This window comes from Phoxinus phoxinus (assembly GCF_949152265.1).
Source record: "Phoxinus phoxinus genome assembly, chromosome: 4".
In the NCBI taxonomy this organism is placed as follows: Eukaryota; Metazoa; Chordata; class Actinopteri; order Cypriniformes; family Leuciscidae; genus Phoxinus; species Phoxinus phoxinus.
This window is the reverse complement of record NC_136879.1, coordinates 40,656,270-40,682,209: the sequence shown is the minus strand read 5'-3', so window position 1 is coordinate 40,682,209 and position 25,940 is coordinate 40,656,270. Positions and strand designations below refer to the sequence as shown.

The 25,940-nt window shown below is 38.7% G+C and overlaps 1 protein-coding gene across 4 annotated transcripts; it reads left to right on the top strand.

Moving 5' to 3' along the window:
- The first annotated feature begins 310 nt into the window (after positions 1 to 310).
- On the top strand, positions 311 to 24,742 carry LOC306997090 (uncharacterized protein). 4 transcript variants are annotated; one of them, XR_013797260.1, is made up of 4 exons: positions 320 to 396; positions 22,565 to 22,799; positions 23,127 to 23,166; positions 23,259 to 24,742. XR_013797260.1 is itself a non-coding variant. In XM_079610165.1 (4 exons), exons 3-4 carry the CDS (start codon positions 22,715 to 22,717, stop codon positions 24,353 to 24,355), a joined length of 1,182 nt encoding a protein of 393 aa, XP_079466291.1. In that variant the 5' UTR covers positions 320 to 396; positions 22,343 to 22,386; positions 22,565 to 22,714; the 3' UTR covers positions 24,356 to 24,740. The 4 variants fall into 4 exon arrangements, 3 of the variants coding, with proteins under 3 accessions (XP_079466290.1, XP_079466289.1, XP_079466291.1); XM_079610165.1 differs by lacking the exon at positions 23,127 to 23,166 and adding an exon at positions 22,343 to 22,386 and having other exon boundaries at positions 23,259 to 24,740; XM_079610164.1 differs by lacking the exon at positions 23,127 to 23,166 and having other exon boundaries at positions 311 to 396.
- The last annotated feature ends 1,198 nt before the right edge of the window (positions 24,743 to 25,940 follow it).

Genomic DNA, 25,940 nt, shown 5'->3' with positions numbered 1-25,940 from the left:
TTTTATTATTAATGCAATATTTAAAGGGGACTAACCAAGCAGTCTTCCAATTAATATTATTAATAATAGAGTTCCAAAAAAAAATTCCTCTAGGTGATATTTTATTTTGTATTTGAAATATTGTACAAATATGTTTATTTTATTGCATTTTGTATCAATCAATTCAGTGCCGTTTAATACCAGTATTAATTTAGGATTTATCATTAATGTGGAGTTAAATTGAATATGACTTTTGATTAGATGAATCAGAGTAGGGGAAATAGATTTAATGACAGAATAAAATTAAAATTAAAATGCTTTTATTTTGAGTTCGTTCCGTGAGTGACGTCATTTGTAATGGACCGGTCGCGCGCGCTCAGTCAGAACAACAGCCCGTGACTGGAGAGAGTCAGTCAGGTAGGTCTCTGCATTAAAGAGGGAAAATAGGATGTATTAAAGTGAAGTTTTAAGTTTATATTAATTATGGAAGTGGCAAAAAACCGGAACAAGTTTATATGCGTTTTTCTGCCATCAGTTTGATGTATTTTTTTGACTTAACGCGCGTTTAAAAAAAAACATCATTTGGGTGGATTGAGTCTGTGGTAATTTCTTTTAAATGTGTTTAGCTTTCATTTTGATTAGGGCTGCACGATTTGGGGAAAAATGTCATATTGCGATTATTGAGGTCAATATTGCGATATTTGTGGGAGTTTTATTCAGGTTTGGACGCGTGTGGTGTGTGTGTGTTTCCCACACATAGACTAATTCGTGGCGGTGCGCCACAGAATCAACACCGGCCGCCACATATAGTGTTTTTTGGCGGTCGCCAAAGCCTTATTTGATCGCTGAGTGATTGTAGATGACTGAGACAATAGCGCTTGAGACAGTTTCTGAAAGAACGAGCAGAGAGAGAGAGCGCGCCCCTCCTCCGGCCGCGCGCGCACTCACCGTCTTCAAACAGTCTTGCTCTCCCTCCCTCGCGCATATTACAGTTTTTTACAATCGCTATGACAGTTTTTTCAATACATTTAATGTATTGAATACATTCAATACAAGTTTCCTAAACTCTTAACACGGTTAGCACAACATCCGTCTTTGTAGGCAATACAATTAACACATTTCTTGTTGCTTTGACACAAAATGCATACAGTTAACACAAATTTAAAATGCTTGAACTTCTTTTACACACAAGCTCAACCAAGACCAAAACTATGTAATTTTACAGTACAATTTACAAATGCGTTCACACTGTATGTCAGAACAGATAACATCATGTTCTAAACATAACTTATATAGGCTAAAGTCAAAGTGAACAGCTAGTCATATTGTGAATTGAAACACAAATATACTCCCTGTATTGTATTCCATTGTTACTGAGAAACAGCTTATTGAAGTTATGCAGATATATAAATTACAGCTGATTCCAAAGAACACTCAGGTGTTGAGGTTCTTTCAATCGCATGATCATATGTTCTAAAAGAGGACTCTTTGGGCTGATCGTGTGTGGAAAAGGAACAATATAGAGCAACACAAAGAGAGAAAGAGAGAAAGGAGTCTCTCTCCTATTTTTTTTTTTTTTTTCATAAACTGTACATAAAGCTACTCTGAGATGGTCATTAATTTTTGATATTGAATATCTGCAGCAAAAGAAACTAAATGCATGCATTTACTAAACCCAACAAAACAAAAATGTAGAGAGCCTTCAAAAGAAACTACAGTGCAAAACACAATATACGATCAAAACAATATACTGTCTATTGTATAAGGGCAGACCTGACACATAGCATAATGCAGTTTCTGTAATTTCAGCTGATGTTAGTGTTTTTCCCGTCATTGTGTTATGATTGACTAAATGTTCCTGTTGGAAGAGAACATGTGTTAGTGTTTAATAATTATTTGATTTTGAAACATGTTTGCAGTGTTTTGTTAGACATAGTGTATTGTGTTAGTTTATTATTGTATTTTGAAAATTAGTTTTGGAGTTTAGTTTACAATGTGTGATTTTGAGCATGAAATTAACCGTTTTACCAATTGTGTGTTTTAGGTGTGTAGGTGCGTTAAGAGTTTAGGAAAATTGTTAAATGTATTGAAAAAACTGTCATAGCGATCGTAAAAAACTGTAATCAAAATCAATTGAGAATTGACATGATGGTAAAAGGTCGGAAAACCGAAGTATCATGTGGAGAATTGGGAGATTTTTTCCCCCCTGAATTACCGCTGGGTGAATTGTGCTAAAAAAAACGTTGCCTTATCTTCTCTGAAAAGCACATTCAGCTGACACAAACCACACTTTCAATAAACCCAAAACCTGTATCCAGTGATGTAATGTTTTCTGTGTTGAGACAAATATTGTGCGATGTCCTAAACTGCCGGGATAATCACACAACGCGTACACGTCCGCTAATGAATGACTCCTCTGATTCGCGCACTAATGACTCCTTTGAACCGATTCCATTTAATAAATGGTTAAAACAACTGATCTATCCAACACTGAACTCACCAGACGTCTGAATCAGTGTATTACAAATCGGTAATACTTTACAATAAAGTTAAATTTATTCAACTATATTAGTTAAAATGAACTATTAATAAACTGCAATTCTACAGCATTTATTCATCTTTGTTAATGTTAATTTCACCATTTATAGTAGCCTTATTGAAATCAAAAGTTGTATTTGTTAACATTAGTTAGCCTAATGCACTGTTAATAACATGAATGAATGAACAGCTGTATTTTTATTAACTAGATTAATACATAATACAGTAATGTAGCTATTGTTCATTTTTAATTATGCTTAAATAATTATTTTCAGCACTGAAGTCTTTTTTTACTTGTTCTATTTCACCTGTTTTTACTATTTGTTAAATACTTTTTTTTTTTAAGTTCAATGTTTTTTTTTTTTTTTATATTGAGACTTGTAACATTTGTTATCATCATGATAATTGTGTAATTTTTATGATGTAAATTGAGGAAGCAAAAGCAGTATCAGCTCCAAATATTGGCCCCAAGAAAATCGGCATCCCGTAGGCTATCGTAAAAAAAAAATCCATGTCGGTCGACCCCTAATGCTTTGTTTAAACTCAGTCTGTGGATCATCTTTTTATGAAAGAAGGCCAGTTTCACTGATACTAATGCGTGAATGAAGGATAAGGATTTAAAATGTGAAAAAAATCATTTTGCACGCGCACTGGCGCCATTGTATTGTGGCTGCTGTCGCATCATCCCAGTGGATGCTGCACACTGGTGGTGGTTGAGGAGAGATCCCCTGAAAGGATTGTACATATAGTACATATGAAATTGCTATATAAATGCATCATTCATTCATAAAAAAAAAAAAAAAAATCTGGCAAAAAATTTACATTTTAGAACTTTCTATACTTATTAGAGTGTTGTGTATGTAATGCAATGCCATGTACATATTTCAAGAGTGTAATTAACAACTTTTTTTGGTGAATCAGATCTTTTTCCCCATGAAAATGTAATTCCTGGGTAACGTAATGAATTTTTTAATTAATTACATTTCTACCATTGTTGGCATATACCAGTGGTGGGCCATCAGGGCACGCAAGGCCTTCTCTGCTGGCCTAAACACTATCAGAATCACTGACTTGCACTTTAATATATTTTTTTTATGAATGACTAATGAATTATTCCCAATAGTCCATTCTCTTAATTTCATAGCTTTTTTATTGTTTGCGCTGCTTCCAGTAGTGTATATTTATTTGAGCGCTTTTATCCAATCATATTTCAGCCATCATGTGTTGCCAGGGTCAAATATATTTGCCTCGAGGCCTTCAGAATCGATAGTGCGGGCGCCTGTAGCTTAAAATTGCAATGAAATGGCAATGAAACTGTTGCTTTAACCAATCAGAGAATCAGTCAGATTTAATCAGCCAATCAGATTTCGAGTTTACTGCACCGGGGCCATCTAGCAGGCGTACAATAACCTAGGCATTTTCACGCCCTTTGATTGGATGATCAGAGCGCATACTAATATTACTGGTAGTCAGAGCTAGCTAACTGCACTATATTGGTATCAAACTTAAGTTGTGTTCTGTCCACCAGAGGGCAGTGTATCAGTCAATGTCAATAGGCAGGCAAGGATGTTTTCAGAAGAAAAACTCTGTCATGATTGTTTTTTAAAATCAGACCCTGGATTAAACACAAACAGTATGCTTTCGACAGGTTTTATCCACTGTTCTTATCAAAAATAAATAAAAATAAGCCTGTCAGGCTAAGTACTGAAAAGACTAAATAAGTAAGTATTTAGACAAAGTAGTAGACAAAACAAGCACATCCTACCAGCTAGGGATGGGCGATATGGCCTAAATTCCATATTGCGATATTAGGGGTGTGCGATATATATCGTTTGCGATAATATCGTAATTGTTGTTTTAACGATGTGCGATTTGACATTATCGAGTATAGCCTATCCCTCACACACACACAGAGAGTGCATGCATACTCTACTAGGGGTCTCCAACATGTCGCTCGCTGCTACCAGTAGCTCGTGGCCTGATTGGAGGTAGCTCGCTCGCCAAGGGGCCTTTCACATATCGCGTCTTTTGCGCGCTCAAGTTTGTTCAAATGTAGGCACGCGCTCATAAATGAAGCGACGCGCTAACTTTTTCCAGGCGAAGCAAGAACTTTTCAGAATGCCGCGAACCAAGAACCAACTAATTAGCTTCACCCTTTCCGTAACAACATTGAAAGCTCAGTCAACATTAAGGACCCAAACACTACGGGTGTTTTTCTCTTCTCCGTAAATAAATCTTGTAGCAGAGCTACAGTAAGCGTTTTTCAGTGGTGGAAAACCATTAGCTACTAAAACCTCTTTGTCGCTGTGGAGCGCGCAGTGCATGGGGACCGAAAATCGGGACCGAATTTTACTATTAATAAAAGCTAATGTGCATTGTAAATGTCATTCTGTGATAAACGTGATCATTTTTGTAACTATAATCATGAAATGTTCGTGCTATTTCATCTGTTTCATCTAGTTATGATCAACTATGATCAACTATAATTATGTGTTTTTACAGTATAATATGCAAAATACAATTATTTGTATAATATAATTTGATTAAATTTATGAAAATTACACAAAAGATAATTAGGTTTAGAAAATGGCTTTATAAAGGTAAAAATGACCATATTAGGTAAAAGATTAATTGAAACATATTGGAAAAAAAAAATTCTGTCACTGCTGTGAACTGACCACCACAGAGAGTATGAAGAATATCCAAAACTTTAGTGAGTCGGCTGTCCACGACAGTCCTAAACCTGCCAAAGTACCAACACAATAAACTCAGCAAAATATCGTCTAATAATCGTTATCCAGAAAATATCGAGATATATATTTTTTCAATATCGCACACCCCTATGCGATATACATTGCAGCCTCTTGCGATAACGATATATATCACAAACCATTTCAGAACAGGTTACACAGACCCTAAGAAAAGCCAAACAACTGCTAAATGTTTTTTTTAAAGAAACAAACGGTGTATGTAGTTTTGAGAACATTTATTGTGCAAAACTGTAATTATACAACATATTGTTGCAGATAAATCAAATTCAAGTACACTAGCTGCAGAGACTTTAAGTAGCCCTAATGTTTATATTATGGCTAGCAGCTTATTTTAGCAGCTTTAGCAGTTCTGGGTGTTCAATTTAATGAATCAATCAATAATAATATTGATTAGCATTACCAAACATGGACGTTTTATTATTATTTTAATTTAATACTGTGAAGCTGCTTTGATACAATCTGTATTGTGAAACGCGCTATACAAATATTCTTTTGACTTGACTTGACTTATGAAACCCCAAATTCTAAATTAGAATATTGTGAAAAGGTTTTCTTAAAGCTGTAAGCCATAATCATCAAAATGATAACAAAGGCTTGTAATATCTCACTTTGCATGTAATGAGTCTATATAATATATATTAGTTTCACCTTTTACTTTTGCATGATATTTTTTTAAAGGACACTAAAGATGCAAAGAGAAGAAACTGATGTCTTCTCAGTTAAAAAGCAATCTTAAAATCAGGCACACACAGATATTTTGTGTTTACACCACTATTTTTTGAATACGCGCTGGTATTCAGTGCCATGTTTCGTTTTGAGGTGGTACAACAGATTAGTGGTGTGTGTTACCGAACTGTTGCCCCACACACTCTCTGTAGTCTGTATAGTTTGCTGCTGCTCGTCGGACGGCTTAAATCCGAACCAAGTCCAAATAATGGATGTTGCACCGATCTTTTTCACCAGCTCCTCCGTTTCGCTTTCAGCCATGTTTACTCAAGATGACGACGAATATGATGCGTTTCAGCCGGTTGCAGCTCGTGGCTCTAAATATTGCGGGTAGATTGCGTCATCAACATGCATTATCACGATTCAAATCTCTATCGTAGGCCAATTTTGTATCGTTTATATCGCATATCGTTTCTATCGCCCATTCCTACTACCAGCCATTATGGCCCATTAACAGATTGTTTGGCTCATATATTCTACCAGCCAGCCATTACTGACACATTGTTAAGCGATCTGACAGCAATTACCAAGAACAAGGCACTTTGAGATGTAAATCAAACTCCCGGGATGCATTCAAAGTCCTCGTCAGGCTTATATCGATATCTATCGTTTTCCATTTCTTTGTTTTTGTTTTGTTTTCGTTTGTTTTTATTTTTTTGTATGCGTGTCATTTCTTACTTTGTATAAGCTATACTCTTTTTTGCAAAAAAAAAAAAAAAAAAAAACTCCTCGTCATGCGTGGTTGTTGTAGGCGTTGGTGCCATTGTTTTGTTATACAAAACAGGCGCTAACCAGGACGCTAACGTCACCTACAGGAGTCCAGGTGACCAATAATAGCCTTGCGAATGAGCTCGCGATTCACAACTTCACCAGGCATGAAAAAGCCTCGGAACCTGAATTGAAAACAACATTTACAAGCAAACACATAGGCTAATAACCATAACAGGTTTGAATATTAAAGGCTGCCTAATATTTGTTCGAATATCATTATTTTTTTAAATAGCCTATTCGAATAACGAAGTTCGGAGTCAAAGCCCTAACCCCTTAAGACATTGGTCCTGGCTTTTATTCACAAAGGGTGCATTCCGCGTTGATGCCGGGATGGGGACATAGTAACATTGCCGGTATCAGTCGCGGAACGTGCCCTGTGTGAACAGAAGCCAGGACCAACGTCTTAGGGGGTTAGGGCTTTGACTCCGATCTCTTTTCCCCTTACCCCATATTTACACTGCACATCGGCACATTACGGCTCCGATAAGGTTTTATTCCGTCCTCCAACTCACACCAGGAGCATTTCAGAAGCGAAGCGACTAATCTAGGTTAATTTTTGGGTTTCTACCAAGGATATATTGGTGTGCAATACAATTGGGAGTTTGCACAGGGTGTTTATTTTGAAATTGACAGGATTTTTTAACTTTTATTTTGTATTTACGGTGCGGCTTGGACGCGGCATCCATCAAAGACTAGGCGCCTATCTTTATTGAAGCAGCTCTGATAGCCGCTTCACAGCCGTAACGCGCCGCAGACGTGTGCAGTGTAAATGCGTTATTATCGTTAACAGCCCTAATTTATTTATTTCATATAAAAATGCACCATTTTGCATCATATAATCTCATAGGCTTGGCATCGCGATTGCGATATGCAGGCCCGTCGCGACAAGGCAAGCAAACCAAGCAATTGCTTGGGGCCCCGAGCTGGCCTGGGGCCCCAAGACAACGACTGGTTAAGAATAAAATGCAACGACAAACTGCGTGAGCACCCCTTTGATAGTCAATGCAGTAAAGTGCAATGACACTGTTATCGGGATACCCCTCAAGAGGGCCCCTCTCGCTGACAGCAGCCAGCCAACCACGCGATCTCTGCGGCCGGCAAAATACAAAACCTCCTCGGTAGTCATAATGAAGCAGAATTATGCTTCAGGAAGCCAGAAAAGAAAAAGAAAAACAAGATAGTGGTAAGTGATAAATTACACTGGATAAAATAGCTCTACTTGTCTTGTACAAATGGTGTAATTTTGCAGCAGGTAGGCTAGCAAAAATATGTTTATGTTAGCCACCTGCCTGACGGCAAACGCTGCTGGTAACGAACAGTTAGTGCAACTTTTCTTTTGCTGTAATATGTTTTTTTTAACGGGATAAGGAAGACGCAGATCTGTTCCAGAATCACTGTTTATCGTATTTAAAGGTGCTCTAAGCGATCCTAGGTGACGTCACTTCTTGTTGACGTTCGAACTATTGTCAAACAAAACGGAGGCTAGCTAGACCCTCCCTCCTCCTCATCTCGTCTCCAATAAATTGACATTCAAATTCATAACAAACAGTAGGACTGTCACTTTTTATTCGATATTCGAATATGCATTCGAACATGACGTGAAATAACCGTAATCGAACTTCAAATAAACTATTCGGTTTTTAAAGTGCCATGTCTAGCGCATTTTTTACAGTCTATGATAAGACCGTTTGCTTTTTATTTTAAAAAAGCGTGTTATTTTGAAAGGGTGTTATTTTGAAAGCGTGTTACAGGCTATATAGGCTATGTTATAGTCAGATATGACGGCGCGCTGCAACACGCATCACCGCAGATGATCTATTCATCAAGCGCCAAGCCAATGTGCAAACTATCGCAAATCAAAGTGAAAGTAAGTCGCAGACGCTTTAACACACAATAATAATAATCTTCATTAAAAGTAAAGAAACGAAATGATCTTACCAGGGCTGCCGCTCTCTCTTATTGCTGTCTTTAATGTTAGCTGATGATCAATAAAATGCAGCTCATATATGTTGCTTTCGGTGACATTAAATCCATTAAATCTGCATATAGCGCGGGAATTCAAGATCGGATTTATATCCGGTTTAAACCACATTTAGGCCTATGTGACCAGGTGTAAATGGAATCGTTTTGATAGCTATCCGATCTGAGAAAACGCATGAAGTGGCCAGGTTTAAACAGCCCCAGAAACGCAGCAGACGGCCAGAGCATCGCCAGGCGTCCAACATCGTATTACTGCATACTTTCCTGCACAACCGGTCGGCACCGTGCAGATGCACATGTAAAGGCAAGGTTTATTTGCAGATATGAGTCCTGTAAGTGTAATTTTGGGAGTCCTGTTTATGACTATCAAACTGTTAGTAAAGTTTCGATTGACGTTTTTTTTTTTGCACGCGCGCGCGGGGGGGGGGGGGGGGGTATAGATATTCGAATATATTCAAATACATAGGCTGGTATTTGATATCCGTTCGAATTTGATTTTTCTCAAAAGTGACAGCCCTAACAAACAGTGGATGAAAACAACCATTCACATAAATTGTCGCCATACTATTAATTGGATTGATCATTTACAATACAGATTGATCTCTAGCTGCTACAAACATATGTTGTATTCACCAAAGTTAACGCTGACTGCATAGTTCTAGCTAATTATATCCTTGTGTGGGTTTGGCGAACATAAGCGTCAATTTAGAAGAAAAAAAATTAACGTTACCAACCTGTCATGCAAAAACAGAGCAACCTGAATGTTGGACTTGAAGCCCTTCTGCCGGCAGAGTTCTCGCCATCTTTCGAATGCTTTACTGATGTAAATTCGGTACTTCGCGCATTCTTTATCCTTTTCCCTCTTCTTTGAAAGTTGATCAACGGAACGTCATCTCTTTGGTCGTGTGTCGGCCATTATTCAAACTTCCCTCTTGATGCTTCTCTCTCCTTCACACACACCCTTCATGTGCACGCGCACTAACCCCCAAGACCCACCCTCAAATACTTCTTGCCAGTGATTGGCTGGAACACTGTTTGTTATGTTTCGTGGTACGGGTTAGTCCAGTTTGTTTTTGTTGCTGTTTGTGGAGCCTGTGGTGTCTACAGAGACCGCGTTTTTTTACAGTGTGTTCAGGGGACAGGCAGCTAGCGGATAGTGAGGAGATGTTTGCTGTATGTGACAAAAAATATTTTGGCCTGACATCACTTAGAGCACCTTTAATGACATGACATTGCTATAGCTTGTAATAGGTTTTGATGAAAGTGGCATAGCATATAGCCTACTAACTATTCCACTGTGATAATCTATTTATGGGGGTTAGGAAAACCACACAATACATTCTGTGCATTAAACATTAGCTTGGGATGATTTTAAGCATTGGTAGGCTAGTTGTGAAAGCAGCTGCATCCCTTCCCTTCTAATATCAAATTATGGAAATGCTAACATATCTTTTCGGTAACACTTTATAATAACCATCATTAATAGATGGTAAATTGTTAGTTATTTAATCTTTAGTTAATTGTCATTTAGCAGTTAGCAAACAGTCTTTTTACCCATCTATAAACAGTATTTAACCAGAAAGAGGCAGAGGAACATGATTTTTTCATAGCTTATCTTAATGTGCTAGTGTCGTGTGATATACGGTAGTAACAGTTTACACAGTTCCATGTCCATTTTGCTTGGGGCCCCCAAATTCCTTCAAACGGCCCTGGCGATATGATTAATCGTGCAGCACTAATTTTGATGTTAATGTTTATAGCCATATCTGTGACCTGTTTATTAGATGATTTGCAGTTATTGTTAGGGTGGGCGGTAATTAATGTGTCTTTTCTAATGCATCCTTCAGCTGGCTTCAAGACAGTGAATATGAAGGTGTGTGTGTTTATTGTCTGTCCTCTGTCAATAAACAGCAGATGTGGTTTATTTGTGTTGGCCTCGAAAAGATTCTGGCAAACCGTCCGCCGCCTCAGTAAAGGGAAGCAGTTCACTACCAACACTGTTTACAGTAGAGGTGGACAGCTGTTGACCTCAACTGGGGATGTCGTCGGACGGTGGAAGGAATACTTTGAAGATCTCCTCAATCCCACTGACGCGTCTTCCATAGAGGAAGCAGAGGCTGAGGGCTCGGAGTTGGACTTGTCCATCACAGCTGAAGTCACTGAGGTTGTCAAGAAGCTCCTCTGTGGCAAGGCACCGGGGATGGATGAGATCCGCCCTGAGTACCTCAAGTCTCTGGATGTTGTGGGGCTGTTTTGGCTGACCCGCCTCTGCAGCATCGCGTGGCGGTCGGGGACAGTACCTTTTTAAGAAGGGGGACCAGAGGATGTGTTCCAACTACAGGGGGATCACACTTCTCAGTCTCACCAGGAAAGTCTATGCCAGGGTACTGGAGAGGAGAATACGGCCGATAGTAGAACCCCGGATTCAGGAGGAACAGTGCGGTTTTCGTCCTGGTCGTGGAACACTGGACCAGCTCTATACCCTCTCTAGGGTGCTGGAGGGTTCATGGGAGTTTGCCCAACCAATCCACATGTGCTTTGTGGATCTGGAGAAGGCATTCGACTGTGTCCCTCGCTGTGTCCTGTGGAGGGTGCTCTGGGAGTATGAGGTCCGGGGCCCTTTGCTAAGAGCTGTTCGGTCCCTGTACGACCGGAGCAGGAGCTTGGTTCGCATTGCCGGCAGTAAGTCTGACTTGTTCCCGGTGCATGTTGGACTCCGGAAGGGCTGCCCTTTGTCACCGGTTCTGTTCCTAATTTTTATGGACAGAATTTCTAGACGCAGCCAGGGGCCGGAGGGTGTCAGGTGTGGGGACCACACAATTTCGCTCTGAAGCGGCTGGGATGAGAATCAGCTCCTCCAAATCCGAGGCCATAGTTCAGTCGGAAAAGGGTGGTTTGCCCACTTCAGGTTGGTGAAGAGTTCCTGCCTCAAGTGGAGGAGTTCAAGTATCTTGGGGTCTTGTTCACGAGTGAGGGAAGGATGGAAGGGTAGATTGACAGACGGATCGGGGGTTCAGCTTCTGCAGTAATGCAGTCGATGTACCGGTCTGTAGAGCTGAGCTGCAAGGCGAAGCTCTCGATTTACCAGTCAATCTACGTTTCTACTCTCTCCTATTGCCATGAGCTGTGGGTCATGACCGAAAGGACAAGATACAGATGTGAATATGCGGATACAGGTGGCCGAAATTAGCTTTCTCCGCAGGGTGGCTGGGCGATCCCTTAAAGATATGGTGAGAAGCCCGGTCACTCAGGAGCAGCTCATAGTAGAGCCGCTGCTCCTCCACATCGAGAGGGGTCAACTGAGGTGGCTCGGGCATCTGTTCCGGATGCCTCCTGGACGCCTTCCCGGGAAGGTGTTCCGGGCATGTCTCACCAGGAGGAGACTCCGGTGAAGACCTAGGACACACTGGAGGGATTATGTCTCCCGGCTGACCTGGGAACGCCTCTGTGTCCCCCCGGAAGAGCTGGAGGAAGTGTCTGGGGAGAGGGAAGTCTGGGCATCTCTGCTTAGATTCCTGCCCCCGCGACCCGGCCCCAGATAAGCGGAAGATGATGATGAATATATTGTTAGATCACAAGACCTGTGAAAAATAAGCAAATAATCTAGGAATATAAATGTACTTGGATCATAATCTAAGAGGATGACAAAACTAATCTTTGGTACATAAAAAATATAATATTTTATAAACCGATCTCACTTGTTTTCTGTTATTAAATCATGGTTTACTTGAATATTCACATTTATCCTCCTTGAACTAATTCTAACAAAGGGCCCTATCTTGCACCCAGCGCAAATGACTTGTGCACCGACGCATGTATCATTCCTATTTTGGACCCAATGCACAGTGGACTTTTCCCTCCACAGGCGCACTTCGGTAAATTAGGGAATGAACTTGTGCTCTCGGGACGGTTAAGCGGAAACGTTTCCTGGTGCTATTTTGCAGTTTCACAAAACAATTCCGCCACAGATCAGGAAAAACCTAGTCTAAAATCAGCGACGCGTTATTCAGATGATATTTTAAGGGCGTTTGCTAGGCCATAATGTAGCGTGTGCGTTTGCTTCTCTCATCTACACAGACACAGCAGTTCCCATTTTTGCAAACCATACATAATTACAAGGAAAAATATTACCACACGAGGAAAATAATTGAGGTGAAATTAGACTTATTTCTCAGAGGGGACGTGCTTTTATACGGACGACTCAGACCGTTTTCAGGAGAAGAGTATTTCTCTTGTGAAAAGATGTGAAAAAATAGCCATAAATCTAGCTTACACATTTATCCAAATTATTCAGGCTAATTTAAGTATACAGGTGAAACTTGAAAAATGTAAATATCAAAAGTTATAATTTTGATGTTTAAGGCTTACAACTTTTGAAAACCCCAAATTCCAAATCTCAGAAAATTAAAATATTACATGAAAAAAAAAAGGATTTTAAATACAGAAATGTTGCCCCTCTGAAAAGTATAATCATGGATATGTATATGTATATATGTAACCTTTGCTTTTTATCTGACCCGGTTTGTCTCACCATTCATCAGCACACACATTTTCCTGCACACAGAGCAGTGAAAGAGAGAAGTAGTAAGTCTTAAGTTGTTTAAGCTCCACCCACAGCAATTCTCTTTAGCTCTGCTACTCTCAATATCACAGTAAACATTACTCAATCACATTGTATTGTACTTAAACCAGTAAACCAAAAATAAAACACATCTGAATTGTAATAATCTCTCCAGGAAAATTACAGTCTTTGTAAACAATTCAATGTTGTCTTTTCCTTCTTAAACTTTGTGATCGTATAAAACTGATTACACAGCTTACATCATACACTTTGTTACTCTTAAATGTATGAAATTAATGGAAATAACATCGTCTTTTTAAGCAAAACCATGAATTAAATACTTTAGAAAACAGTTCGTAACCAATATTTCTCAACACAGAAAATACAACTAAGTTAACAGAGTACATTCTTAAACACTATGTGATTTAAAAAAATGTACCTGCACACAGAGCAGTGAAAGAGAGAAGTCATTTAAGTTGTTTAAGCTCCACCTATTCAAAATACATTTCACCTCTTTAGAAAGCACATGGAAAATTACGCAGATAGAAATATCGTACAGTCCATTCAAATGGACATGAAACAATCAAAATACCCATAAATACTCTCTACAATTTAATCAGTATCTACTGTAAACAATCCTTTTATAAAGTGTCAAACATTTGATATGAAATTGTATAGTTTTTACTTTTAGTGTGGAGCGACCACAGAAAGGACTCACTCACAACAGTTCTCTTTAGCTCTGCTGCAGATCGCTCAAACAGCCAATAAAAGTGCAATCCCATTATTGCAGGATTCACTTAAAGAACCCTCAACAATATTTATCTTGTTACATATAGTTATATACCGTGTTTTCCGGACTATAAGTCACTCCAGAGTATAAGTCGCATCAGTCAAAAAATGCGTCATGAAGAGGAAAAAAAAAACATATAAGTCGCACTGGACTATAAGTCGCATTTATCTAGAAATGTATTTCACAAAATCCAAGACCAAGAACAGACATTTAATCTGGAAAGGCAAGTTATTCAACTACACAATAGCACACAGAACAACAGGCTGAATAGGTGTCCGGTATGTTAACGTAACACATTAACAGTTATTCAGCTACACAATAGCATAAAGAACATATACCTGGGAGGCTGAATAGGCTTTAACATAAGCCAGCGAGTCCAACAAGCAAGTTACCGGTAAGCAAGTTCACCAAGCTCCCGATCTCATTCCACAACACTGGATACATTGAAGTCTTCCTCTGTGTCGCTTCTGAACAACTCCGCTAACTAGAGCGCCCTCTCGCGGCTGTAGACGGTAATGTTTTCTCTTGGATCATCTCAGTCAGTATGAATTAATTTTGATATATAAGTCGCACCTGACTATAAGTCGCAGGACCAGTCAAACTATGGAAAAAAAGTGACTTATAGTCCGGAAAATACGGTATACTAAATATATTAGTTTCACTTTTTAATTTGAATTACTGAAATACATGAACTTTTGCACGATATTCTAATTTTCTGAGTTTCACCTAATATAGTAAATGTGCCTTGCACCTGGCAAATCCGCCATGGAACAAGCTCGCCTGCTTTTAACGGGAATGTGAGAGGACGCTCTGATTGGTTTATTGCACGTTACGCCCAAACCACACCTATGAGTAATGTAGCTACTTCAGACCAACCCATTTTAGATTTGCGTCGGGCGCAAGAGTCATTTATCTCGCCGGTATAATAACAACATCGCCTGAGATCCACCCACAAAGTTACTTATGTTTCAGATCGTTAAAATAGGGCCCTAAATGTTTTAATGTTACAGACCCGATGGAAGTGAAAGAGCAAAGGTGATGATGCTATAGTTTGTTTCAGCCAATAAAACAATTTAATGTGCCAATTTACAGAAGATCTTAGACATCGCCATAATGAATGAGCTGAAAACAGGGAACTTTTGGAGACAGAGGCTTTTCAGCAGCAGTTAAACATAATGGCTCCTTTATTTTTAAATGCAGATTGGATAAAAACAGTGATCACAGTTCACACCTGCAGTGAAGCTCCTCCCACAACAATTCACCAATAAATACTGGGAATATTCCCATCATCCTACAACAGAAGGACAAACTCCAGGAGTAGCAGCTGAAATCTGTGTGACTGTTAAAGATGGAGTTTATTAAAGAGGAGATTGAAGACATGAGTGATCCAGAACCATCCGGAATAAAACATGAAGATACTGAGGAACAAATAGGTTGGTGTCCATTCTTGATTCATCATTGTTTACTGCTTTGCTAGATGTGAATTAATTATCATTTATCATCCATATACTGCTTGAGTAATACATCCAAATAATCATAACCTTGTATATAGCAGTTGTCAAACATTTTTACTGTATTAACAAGTGAATGACAGAACAAACAGTGAAAGATCTGATCTCTGTTGCTTTCTGCTATTAAATAAGTATTAACTCGAACTGATTCTAACTGTATTTCTGTGTATTTTAGACCAGGTGAGAGTGAAAGAGCAAAGACAAGAACTGAATGAAGTGGAGGAGAAACATCGTAAATTTACAATTCAAAGAACAATAGCCAAAAAGATGCACACTTGTACTCAGTGTGGAAACTGTTTCACACAGAAAGTAAACCTTAACGCACACATGAGAATTCACACTGGAGAGAAACCGTATACATGCACTCAGTGTGGAAAGAGTTTTTCTCAAGCATCAGGTCTCAGTTATCATCTGCGCACTCACTCTGGAGAAAAGCCATTTAACTGTGATCAGTGTGGTAAAGAGTTTATTTCATCATCAAGTCTAAAATCACACCTGAAAGTTCATTCAGACGAGAAGCCTTATGTGTGTTCTCTCTGTGGAAAGAGTTTTTCAAGGCTGGGCACTTTTAAACTACACCAGAAAAATCACAATGAAGTAAAAGATCATGTGTGCTTTGACTGTGGGAAGAGCTTTACTACACCTGCTGAACTGAAACAGCATCAACGAATTCATACTGGAGAAAAACCTTACAAGTGCTCATATTGTGACAAGAGTTTCACTCAGTCTGGATCTCTGAAATCACATGAGCTACTTCATACTGGAGAGAAGCCTTATCACTGTACTCAATGTGAGACGAGTTTTAGATATAAAACAACTCTCAATCATCACCTGCATGTTCACTCTGGAGAAAAACCTTACAAGTGCTCATATTGTGACAAGAGTTTCACTCATTCCGGAAACCTGAAATCACACGAGCGACGTCATACTGGAGAGAAGCCGTACAACTGTACTCAGTGTGAAAAGAGTTTCACAGAGAAAGGAGACCTTAAGACGCACATGAGAATTCACACTGGAGAGAAACCGTATACATGCACTCAGTGTGGAAAGAGTTTCACGTCTTCATCCAGACTCAGTTATCATCTGCACATTCACTCTGGAGAAAAGCCATTTAACTGTGATCAGTGTGATAAAGTCTTTATTTATTCATCACATCTAAAAATACACCTGGAAGTTCACTCAGATGAGAAGCCTCATGTGTGTTCTCTCTGTGGAAAGAGTTTCTCAAGGCTGAACAGTTTTAAACAGCACCAGAAAACACATAATGAAGTGAAAGATCATGTGTGTTGTGACTGTGGGAAGAGCTTTACTAAAACTAACCAACTGAAAATACACAGAAGAATTCATACTGGAGAAAAACCTTACAAATGCTCATATTGTGACAAGAGTTTCACTCAGTCTGGATCCCTGAAATCACACGAGCGACTTCATACTGGAGACAACATGTACGACTGTACTCGGTGTGGAAAGAGTTTCACCCAATCAAATAGTCTAGTGAATCATATTAAAAAGCGTTGTTCTGTCTCACAGTGAGCAAATGTTTTGTTAGATTCACATAAAGTAATTGTGTAGTTAGTTAACTAATAAACTAGTGTTGCTGTGAATGCCACAAGATTTGTGTTTTATATGCTGGAGAACAAGAACATTATTTTGATTGACACTTACTCAAAGAAATACCAAAATCAAAAGAGACTGGAAACAAATTTAGAAAAACAACAACAATCAGTTATTTGTTAATATATGAAATAATTCCCTGAATTTTAAAGCTTGTTATTACAAAACAGATGTATGTACAATAATGTACATCTGTACAATAACTCTGTATGATAACAAATAAAATGACAATTTCACAGACAATGTGTGATTTTGTGAGTACGGTAAACGGTTTCTACAGATCCAATAATTAAAATATACTGTGAGATTCAGATAAAGCAAACATATAGTGAAATAAACTTTAATTCTGTGACGTTATTTTTGTGGAAATTGTTTTTGAGTTGTATCTTTCTGACTTGTCATTTACCTGTCTCCCATTTTGCATTGATTTTCTCTGCTACTTATGCTTCTCTCTTTCTTTGCCTCTCTGTCAGTGTGTCTTGGTTACTGTCAGTTCCACTACTGTCCTAAAAACAGTCTGGTTCTAGTCGTGCCTAGCTTACATGCCTTGTCTGTTTATTTCATCATGTTTTTTCCACTTTAATTTGCCTAGTCCCTGTACTCAATCCAGGGGCCTATACCATGAAGCCGGTTTAGGTGGCTAGCCAGCTAAGTTTCAGCTTAGTTTCCGCCAACCCTGGGTTTTAGGTACTATGAAAGTAGCTCGGCTTTAATCGGTGTTCGTTGCCATGGTATCTTACGCTGCACGCTTAACCTGCTCCGGGGCAGGTTAAGTTCTGGATTCAAGATCTCAGACTGAAGTTTGACCAATCAGCTGTGAGCAAAAAAACATATAGGTTACGTAACTAATTCCCAGTGTCTGTTGCAATGGCTTTACATTTTCTTCCAAATCCTGTGGACATCTCAGCGCAAATTGTTAGACGAGCACATCGTAGAGAAAGAGTTTTTAGCCAGACAAAATCCCCTTGCCTTTCCTGATAGTTACTTGTATTTTCTGTGGAAGGAATATATTATCTTTGCGAACTTCTTGAGCCGCACATAAATAATTTAACACGTCGAATTCATGCACTTACTCTACCACAAATGGTATTGCATTGCGTTTTTTTGCAAGTTGTAGCCTACATACTGGCACGATCGGTGATGCACAGAATCTAGGGGAAAACACGGTTTGTCGAACCATTCGCAAGGTGGTCTTCGCTCTGCAGGAGTACATTAATTGTTTAATTAATAGTGTTCCCCAGACATTTATCGACCATGTCCATAAGAGAGGGTTTTTATAAAATAAGGTATATTGATAGGGTGACAGCACATTTATTTTCTTTCAAGAAGAAAATTTCACAAATGTACTATAAAATACAGTACATGTTAAGAATTATTTTAAATCTTTTTTTTTTTTTCGGTTAATTATGATAGGATTCCCTATAGAGTCATTGGAGCAATAGACTGCACACATGTTGCAATCTCCACTTCTCTAGGAGAACATGAGGCAGATTATGTTAATAGAAAGACCTTTAATGTTCAGGTAGAGATTATGTGAACATGTGAAATTATTTTCTGTGAGATGAATCTTTAAATTAATAGTAAAATTAACAGATATAACAATGATTACTTTCCGTAAGTATGTTGTGTCAGCGCTTTGAGGAAAGCAAGTTCAATTTGGTACAGTAAAAACCCTGTTAATTTGAATTGGGACAGCAAAACCTACACAATAACCCCCTATCATGACCCTCAGACAGGGCCACAGAACCGCTTCAATGTGTCAGTAAAACCATAGTAAAAGTTAGAGATGACCTTTGACATCAAAGGCACGTTTCAACTGTCTTCGGCGCTTAAGAGTCACCAGAGCGGGCATCACAGATAGTGGCTGCATGTGGCATTCTGCACAATATAGCCACCATAGAAAGGAGCCAGAACCACCACAAAGCTTCTCCCCGATGAAACTGACCCGATCACACTTGACCACCCAGCTGGTGCAGATGTAGATGCAATCACCATACAAATATTACACTTAATAAAAGCACATTGAAACTGCAGATAGGTCTCAAACTGTTTTATTGGTTTTGTGGGATGGGGGGAGAAAGAGAGCAAGAGAAAGTTGCATTGATAAATATTCATGCTAAAGTGTTACTTGGTTAAATAAGTTCACATACAGTACTGAGATCAGTTTAATCCAGCTGTTTGATCTCCAATTTATTTATTTTTTTAAATGTGGAGCCTCCTCAGCTCACAGTCCGGCTCCTTTAGTGTGCAGTCTAGCTCCATAGGCTCCTTTTGTAAAGGGCCCTGACTGAGTCTGTTTCCACCTGAAACATAATACCACCACACACATGATCATTACAAGTTTTCTGGAGGCTAATCAACTCACAAAAAGTTCCTTGACAAACACCTGTAATTTATGTCAAGGGTTTTAAATCCTTACCTTGTTCACATTTCTTCTGAAGCCTGTTGAGGTAGAGGCTTCAGTTTCTTGGACAGGTTGTGAAATAAGACACATCTTAACTTTCCATGGCTCAAGAATCTTGGGTACATTTGTTCCAATTAGTAAGCCAATACCTGCATAAATCTGAGGAACCTCCTTTCAATTTCTTAACATCCTTCTGTTGGCGGAAAGTTTTCTTTTTAAACTGGAATCTCTTTTTGTGAGAACACCTGAGGGAGATCAACAAAATTGTTCTCATTCAGTCTGCTTATTTCCAGTTTGGTGAAAACGTGTACTTGCAGACCTTTCCTGTCCAATGGTATGCAGCAGGATGTTTGTTTTCCTACCAGTTAGCTTTATTTCCTGTTCTGTGCAAAATGTTGCAGAACTTCCTGGATCCAAGAAGGTGTAGGTCGTAACCTCATGATCACTTTTTTTTTTTTTTTTTTTTTTTTTAACTTAACTCTAACTGGTACAATAGTCACACTAAATGACCAGCCCCAGTACAACCACAAGTTTCACTGGGCTTTTCTGGGAGATGAAGTATGGTTGGATGCTTTAGTGAGCACTTTTGACAAGGAAGTCATTGCACACAACCTTTACTCATGTTACCTGGTAAAAAGCAACCATGGCACAAGATTATAGCCCTTAGATTTCAGAAAGTCAAGTTTTTCGTTCCTTGGCTTCAGAACTTTGCAAACATCCAATCCATGGTCTTTATTACAGTAAAAGCAGAGGGTCCATTGCTTACTTTTGCTACATACTTTACTTTTCCTTTGTTCTTTGTTTTTTGAGTTCTGGAATAGGTGGCACACTTGTTGCAAATGTGGTTTTCCTTTCTTTAACCTGAATGCCTACTTGACCCTACTTGATTTGTTTGGTTTGAATTTGAGATTGTCTTGTGCCATTTTGTTATCTTGAATATTGCCAAACAGTGGATAAGAAACAATCTTTGCCTGTTTGTCTACAAAACTGACCAAATCAGAGAATAAGCGTGAGAGCATATAAAGACGGCTGTTTTATGAAAATCTCAGCAATGTAATTTTGACGTTGCAAGATGTTGAACAAGATTCCTGTATCAACATGTGAAGGAATGCTCACATCTGTCCTTGGTGGCTGTGATTCAGCGAAATCCTGTTGCCCATCATTGACTATTGGAACTGCATCAGCGTCAGGTGCTAACTCACGATTTATTATTTATTTTTTTGCCGTACTACTTTATCAGATGTAGCTTTAAGGTTTTCTGCAGTTGTGGCAGCCCTTGCCGCTCTACCAGATGCACTAGAAACACTACGACCTGGTTCATACATGGACACAAGCTGAAGTTTGGCTTCAGCTGCAGCAATAGCAGTTTGGAGCTATAATTTTTCCTTCTTTGCTTTGAGCTCAGCTTCCTCCCTCTCAAGCTCTTGTTTCTGCTTCAAAGAATTAGCTCGCGTCAACAGCTCTGCCCTTTCAGTTTCAAAATTCAGCCTAGAAGAAGCTGTAGATGAAACGCCTGAGGCCACTTGACTACTAGATTTTTTACCAAAGAGAGGCAGTTGTGAAGAAGAAATAACCATTGAGGCACTGTCAGTACATTCAACCTCTACATCACGTTGCTCTGCCTCTTTGTATTGGAGTTTAACTCTTTCAATTCAGTCATTGACCTTGTCTACAAAGTGCTTAACTGCTTGAGACTTAGGTTCAAACCAGTGTAACTGATCCAAATATGCCTCATCATCTGCCAAAAGTTCTCTGGTTGCATTATGTCTTAAAAATTAAATAAAGGACTGTGAAAACTCACCATTTATGCATTACACAGTGTCAACATTACCAGAGTCATCAAGCAAAGATTACATTTCTCTCATTTGTCTTGTTAAATGTCCCAGCTTGGCTTTTATAGTTCCCATTAACTGGTTAAGGCGTTCCTCTTGTGCTTTAACAGTCATCTTCGGCACTATTTTAGTAGTCGCATTCAATTCCTCTGTTTACATAGTAATCAATGTTCGTGTTCAAAGTGTGCATTGCGTTCCTCATGAAAGCAGATGAGATCGCCCTCTTGCGTTGCTGAGTGGAGGTGCAAACATGGTGGGTTCATGACGCAGCAAAGTTCAATAATATCCCCAAAACATCCAAAAAGACTGTGGAAGTTCACCAAAGTCCAATATTTAAATCCGTAGAGCGTGTGATCCAAATGCCATCGGAGAATCTCAGCCGCGATAGTTTGTTATTGTCCAGAAACAAATGGGTTCTTACTCGTCACAGAAGTCAAATGCAAGTTTAATCAAACATACAAAAATATACAAAATTCGTGTTGGATCCTGTATCCTATGATATTAAACCTTTATCTTGTGTTACCTGAATCGTTTGAACACAAGTTTTGCGCAAACCAGTTCAAGTTCAATCTTCCGTCACAAAAAGTGTGCGTAACCATTAAAGAAACAGAACAGATATTATACATTATAAAACATAGGAAATTATACTGAAAAATATAAATACAGGAAATGTCAGAATCGCCTCTCAAAGAAAGTTACAAACAAAGTTACAAACATTATACTTTCAGTTATTACCTGCTAAATCCACTCTAAGCAAACAATAATAATTTACACATTATTGACATATAAAATTGGCTCTTCATTTACATTTATCCTCCTTGAACTCATTCTAACAACTTAATATGTTTTAATATGTATATTTCAGACCAGATGGAAGTGAAAGAGCAAAGGCAAGAACTGAAGTTAAAGGTGATGATGCTGTAGTTTGTTTCGGCCTCTTGACACCAATAAAATGAGCTTAATGTGCCAATTGACTGAATATCTCAGACATCACCATAATGAATGAGCTGAAAACAGGGAACTTTTGGAGACAAAGAGGCTTTTCAGCAGCAGTTAAACATGATGACTCTGTACTTTTTAAATGCAGATTGGATAAAAACACAGTGATCACAGTTCACACCTGCAGTGAAGCCCCTCCCACAACAATTCACCAATAAATACTGGGAATATTCCCATCATCCTACAAGAGAAGGACAAACTCCAGGAGTAGCAGCTGAAATCTGTGTGACTGTTAAAGATGGAGTTTATTAAAGAGGAGATTGAAGACATGAGGGATCCAGAACCATCCAGAATAAAACATGAAGATACTGAGGAACAAATAGGTTGGTGTCCATTCTTGATTCTTCATTGTTGACTGCTTTGGTAGATGTGAATTCATAAGCAGTATATTGATAATCAATGATTGAGATATACATCTGAATGATCATATATAGCAGATGTCAAACATATTTTATTTATATTAAGAACAAAGAACAGAACAAAACGTGGAAGATCTGGTACTTGATCTCTGTTGCTTTCCGCTATTAATTAAGGGATAGTTCACCCAAATATGGGAACACAAATGATGATATTTAGAAGAATGTTTGTAACCTAGAAATCTTGACTACCGTAGCATTTTTTTTCTTCCAAATATCTTCCTTTGTGTTCAGCAGAACAAACAAAATCATACAGGTTTGGAACAACTTGAGGGTGAGTAAATGATGACAGACTTTTCATTTTCAGGTGAACCTGAAATCAGGTTTTACTTGAACTGATTCTAACTGTATTTCTGTGTCTTTTAGACCAGATGAGAGTGAAAGAGCAAAGACAAGAACTGAATGAAGAGGAGGAACATTGTAACTTTACAATTCAAAGAACAAAAGGCAAAAAGCTGCACACCTGCATTCAGTGTGGAAAGAGTTTCCGAAAAAAACCATACCTTAACACACACATGAGAATTCACACTGGAGAGAAACCGTATACATGCACTCAGTGTGAGAAGAGTTTCAGAACTTCATCCGCACTCAAGTATCATCTGCGCGTTCACTCTGAAGAAAAGCCATTTAGCTGTGATCAGTGTGGTAAAGAGTTTATTTCATCATCAACTAAACAACACCTGAAAGTTCATTCAGACGAGAAGCCTTATGTGTGTTCTCTCTGTGGAAAGAGTTTTTCACGACTGCACAATTTTAAACAGCACCAAAAAACACATGATGAAGTGAGAGATTATATGTGCTTTGACTGTGGGAAGAGGTTTACTAGAGATGCTCATCTGAAACAGCACCAAAGAATTCATACTGGAGAAAAACCTTACAAGTGCTCATATTGTGACAAGAGTTTCACTCAGACTGGAAACCTGAAATCATACGAGCGAGTTCATACTGGAGAGAAGCCGTACTACTGTACTCAGTGTGAGAAGAGTTTCAGAAGTAAAACTGAACTCAGTCATCATCTGCTCTGTCACTCTGGAGAAAAGCCATATAACTGTGATCAGTGTGGAAAGAGTTTCATATCTTCATCAGATCTAAAACAACACCTGAAAGTTCATTCGGATGAGAAGCCTTATGTGTGTTTCTGTGGAAAGAGTTTTTCACGACTGAACTGTTTTAAAAGGCACCAGAAAACACACAATGAAGTGAGAGATCATGTGTGTTGTGACTGTGGGAAGAGCTTTACTACATCTGGTGATCTGAAACGGCACCAAAGAATTCATACTGGAGAAAAACCTCACATGTGCTCATATTGTGACAAAAGTTTCATTCAATCTGGATCTCTGAAAGAACACGAGCGAGTTCATACTGGAGAGAAGCCGTATCGCTGTACTCATTGTGAGAAGAGTTTCACCAAATCATGTAATCTAGTGTATCATATTAAAAAGCATTGTTCTGTGTCACAGTAAGCAAATGTTTTGTTAGATTCACATAAAGTAAATGTGTAGTTAGCTAATAAACTAATGTTTCTGTGAAATGCCACAAGATTTGTGTTTTTTATGTTGGAGAACAAAATTATTGAATTATTTTGAACGCTTACTCAAAGAAATACCTAAATTAAAAGAGACTTGAAACAAATGTAAGAAAAAACAACAACAATAAGTTATTTTTTTCAATATATGCAGCAATTTCTTCAATTTACATTTTTTAATTTAATATGGATTTTTTTTAAAGCTTTTGTTACATAAAACCTGTCAGTTCATAAACAGATTTATTTAAAAGTACACATTTCTCTGCAACATAAAAGTTGTATATAAGCTCTGTAAAATAACAAATAAAATGACCATTTCACTGACAATGTGTGATTTTGTGAGTAAAAGGTTTCTACAGATCCAATACTTGGGTAAATAATGAGATTCAGATAAAGCAAATGTATAGTGAAAAAAACTAATGTGTTATGTGACATTAGTTTTGTGGAAGTTGTTTTTGAGTTGTAACTCTCTGAATTGTAGCTGTCACTTTCATTTCAATGTATACATAAAATATTTTTATATAGATATTCACAAATTTTCACGAAACCCTTTTCGAAGAGAGGGTCGAAGAGAGACCGAATTGGAGAGTGGTGCCGGTACTCACATCTAGCACCTCCTCCCCTGCGACCTCCACAGGTCCCAGAAAACCTGGCCAGACGAGTTCCATCAAAAGACTGTCTGTGCCTGATGGAAGGGGGTTTGGGGGAATTTACCGCCATGGTCTCCTCAGTCTGACGTAGAGCCCTGCACGGGCCTCAAATCTAGGCCCTAGCCCGGCCCTGGCCCGAGACGTTTAGGCCCTAGCCCGGCCCGTGTCCGAAAAGCTCATCATAATTATCAGCCCGAGTCCGACCCGAGCCCGTTTTTCTTTTCTTTTTTTTAATATATATATATATTTTTTTATATACACAGCTAACCTGGCCTAGGGCAAACTAGCTATTTGCAGCCATTAAAGGGGTCATGACATGGGGTTTTTTATTTTATGTTCCCTTAGGTGCAATTATAGTATTACTATAGTTTTTTTTACAAAAAACTTTTAAAATGTAGTGATTTATGACCTTTTCCCACCCTGTTTCTCATCCTCTGATTCAAACAGTCTGTTTTGGGGGTGTTTCCCCTTTAAGAGTTCAGTGTTAACGGCCACTGTTATGATTGGCTAACGTTTACAATTATTAACGCCCCCAGCCAGAACATTTGCGGATCAGCGTATTTAAAAAGTAGTTTAAAGTTTTAAATACATTACTTACAGTTTGCGTCGTCGTTGTTGAGCCCAGAATAGTCGGCACGGACTTATCTTTGAGCAACAGTTTTCTGGCAAAGCCAGCATCATTTTGGGATTTGTTCTCAATACAGTCATCCTTCAAATGGACTGGGACGTCGGCAAACAAATAAAGTGCATCCATTTTGCCCTGACGACTGGATCTTTCGCAGCGTATTCAAAGAAGTTGTTTGTCCACAGCCAGGAACAGCATATCTGCGTGGCATCGTCATTTCCCTGTACACAGACCCACTCGCTGTCCGT

Bases quoted from the DNA above. Each gene is read 5' to 3' on its own strand.
- LOC306997090 (XM_079610163.1), top strand. From the start codon at position 15,465: ATGGAGTTTATTAAAGAGGAGATTGAAGACATGAGTGATCCAGAACCA. The intron at 15,550-15,802 runs GTTGGTGTCCAT...TGTGTATTTTAG, and splicing joins AGATACTGAGGAACAAATAG to ACCAGGTGAGAGTGAAAGAG.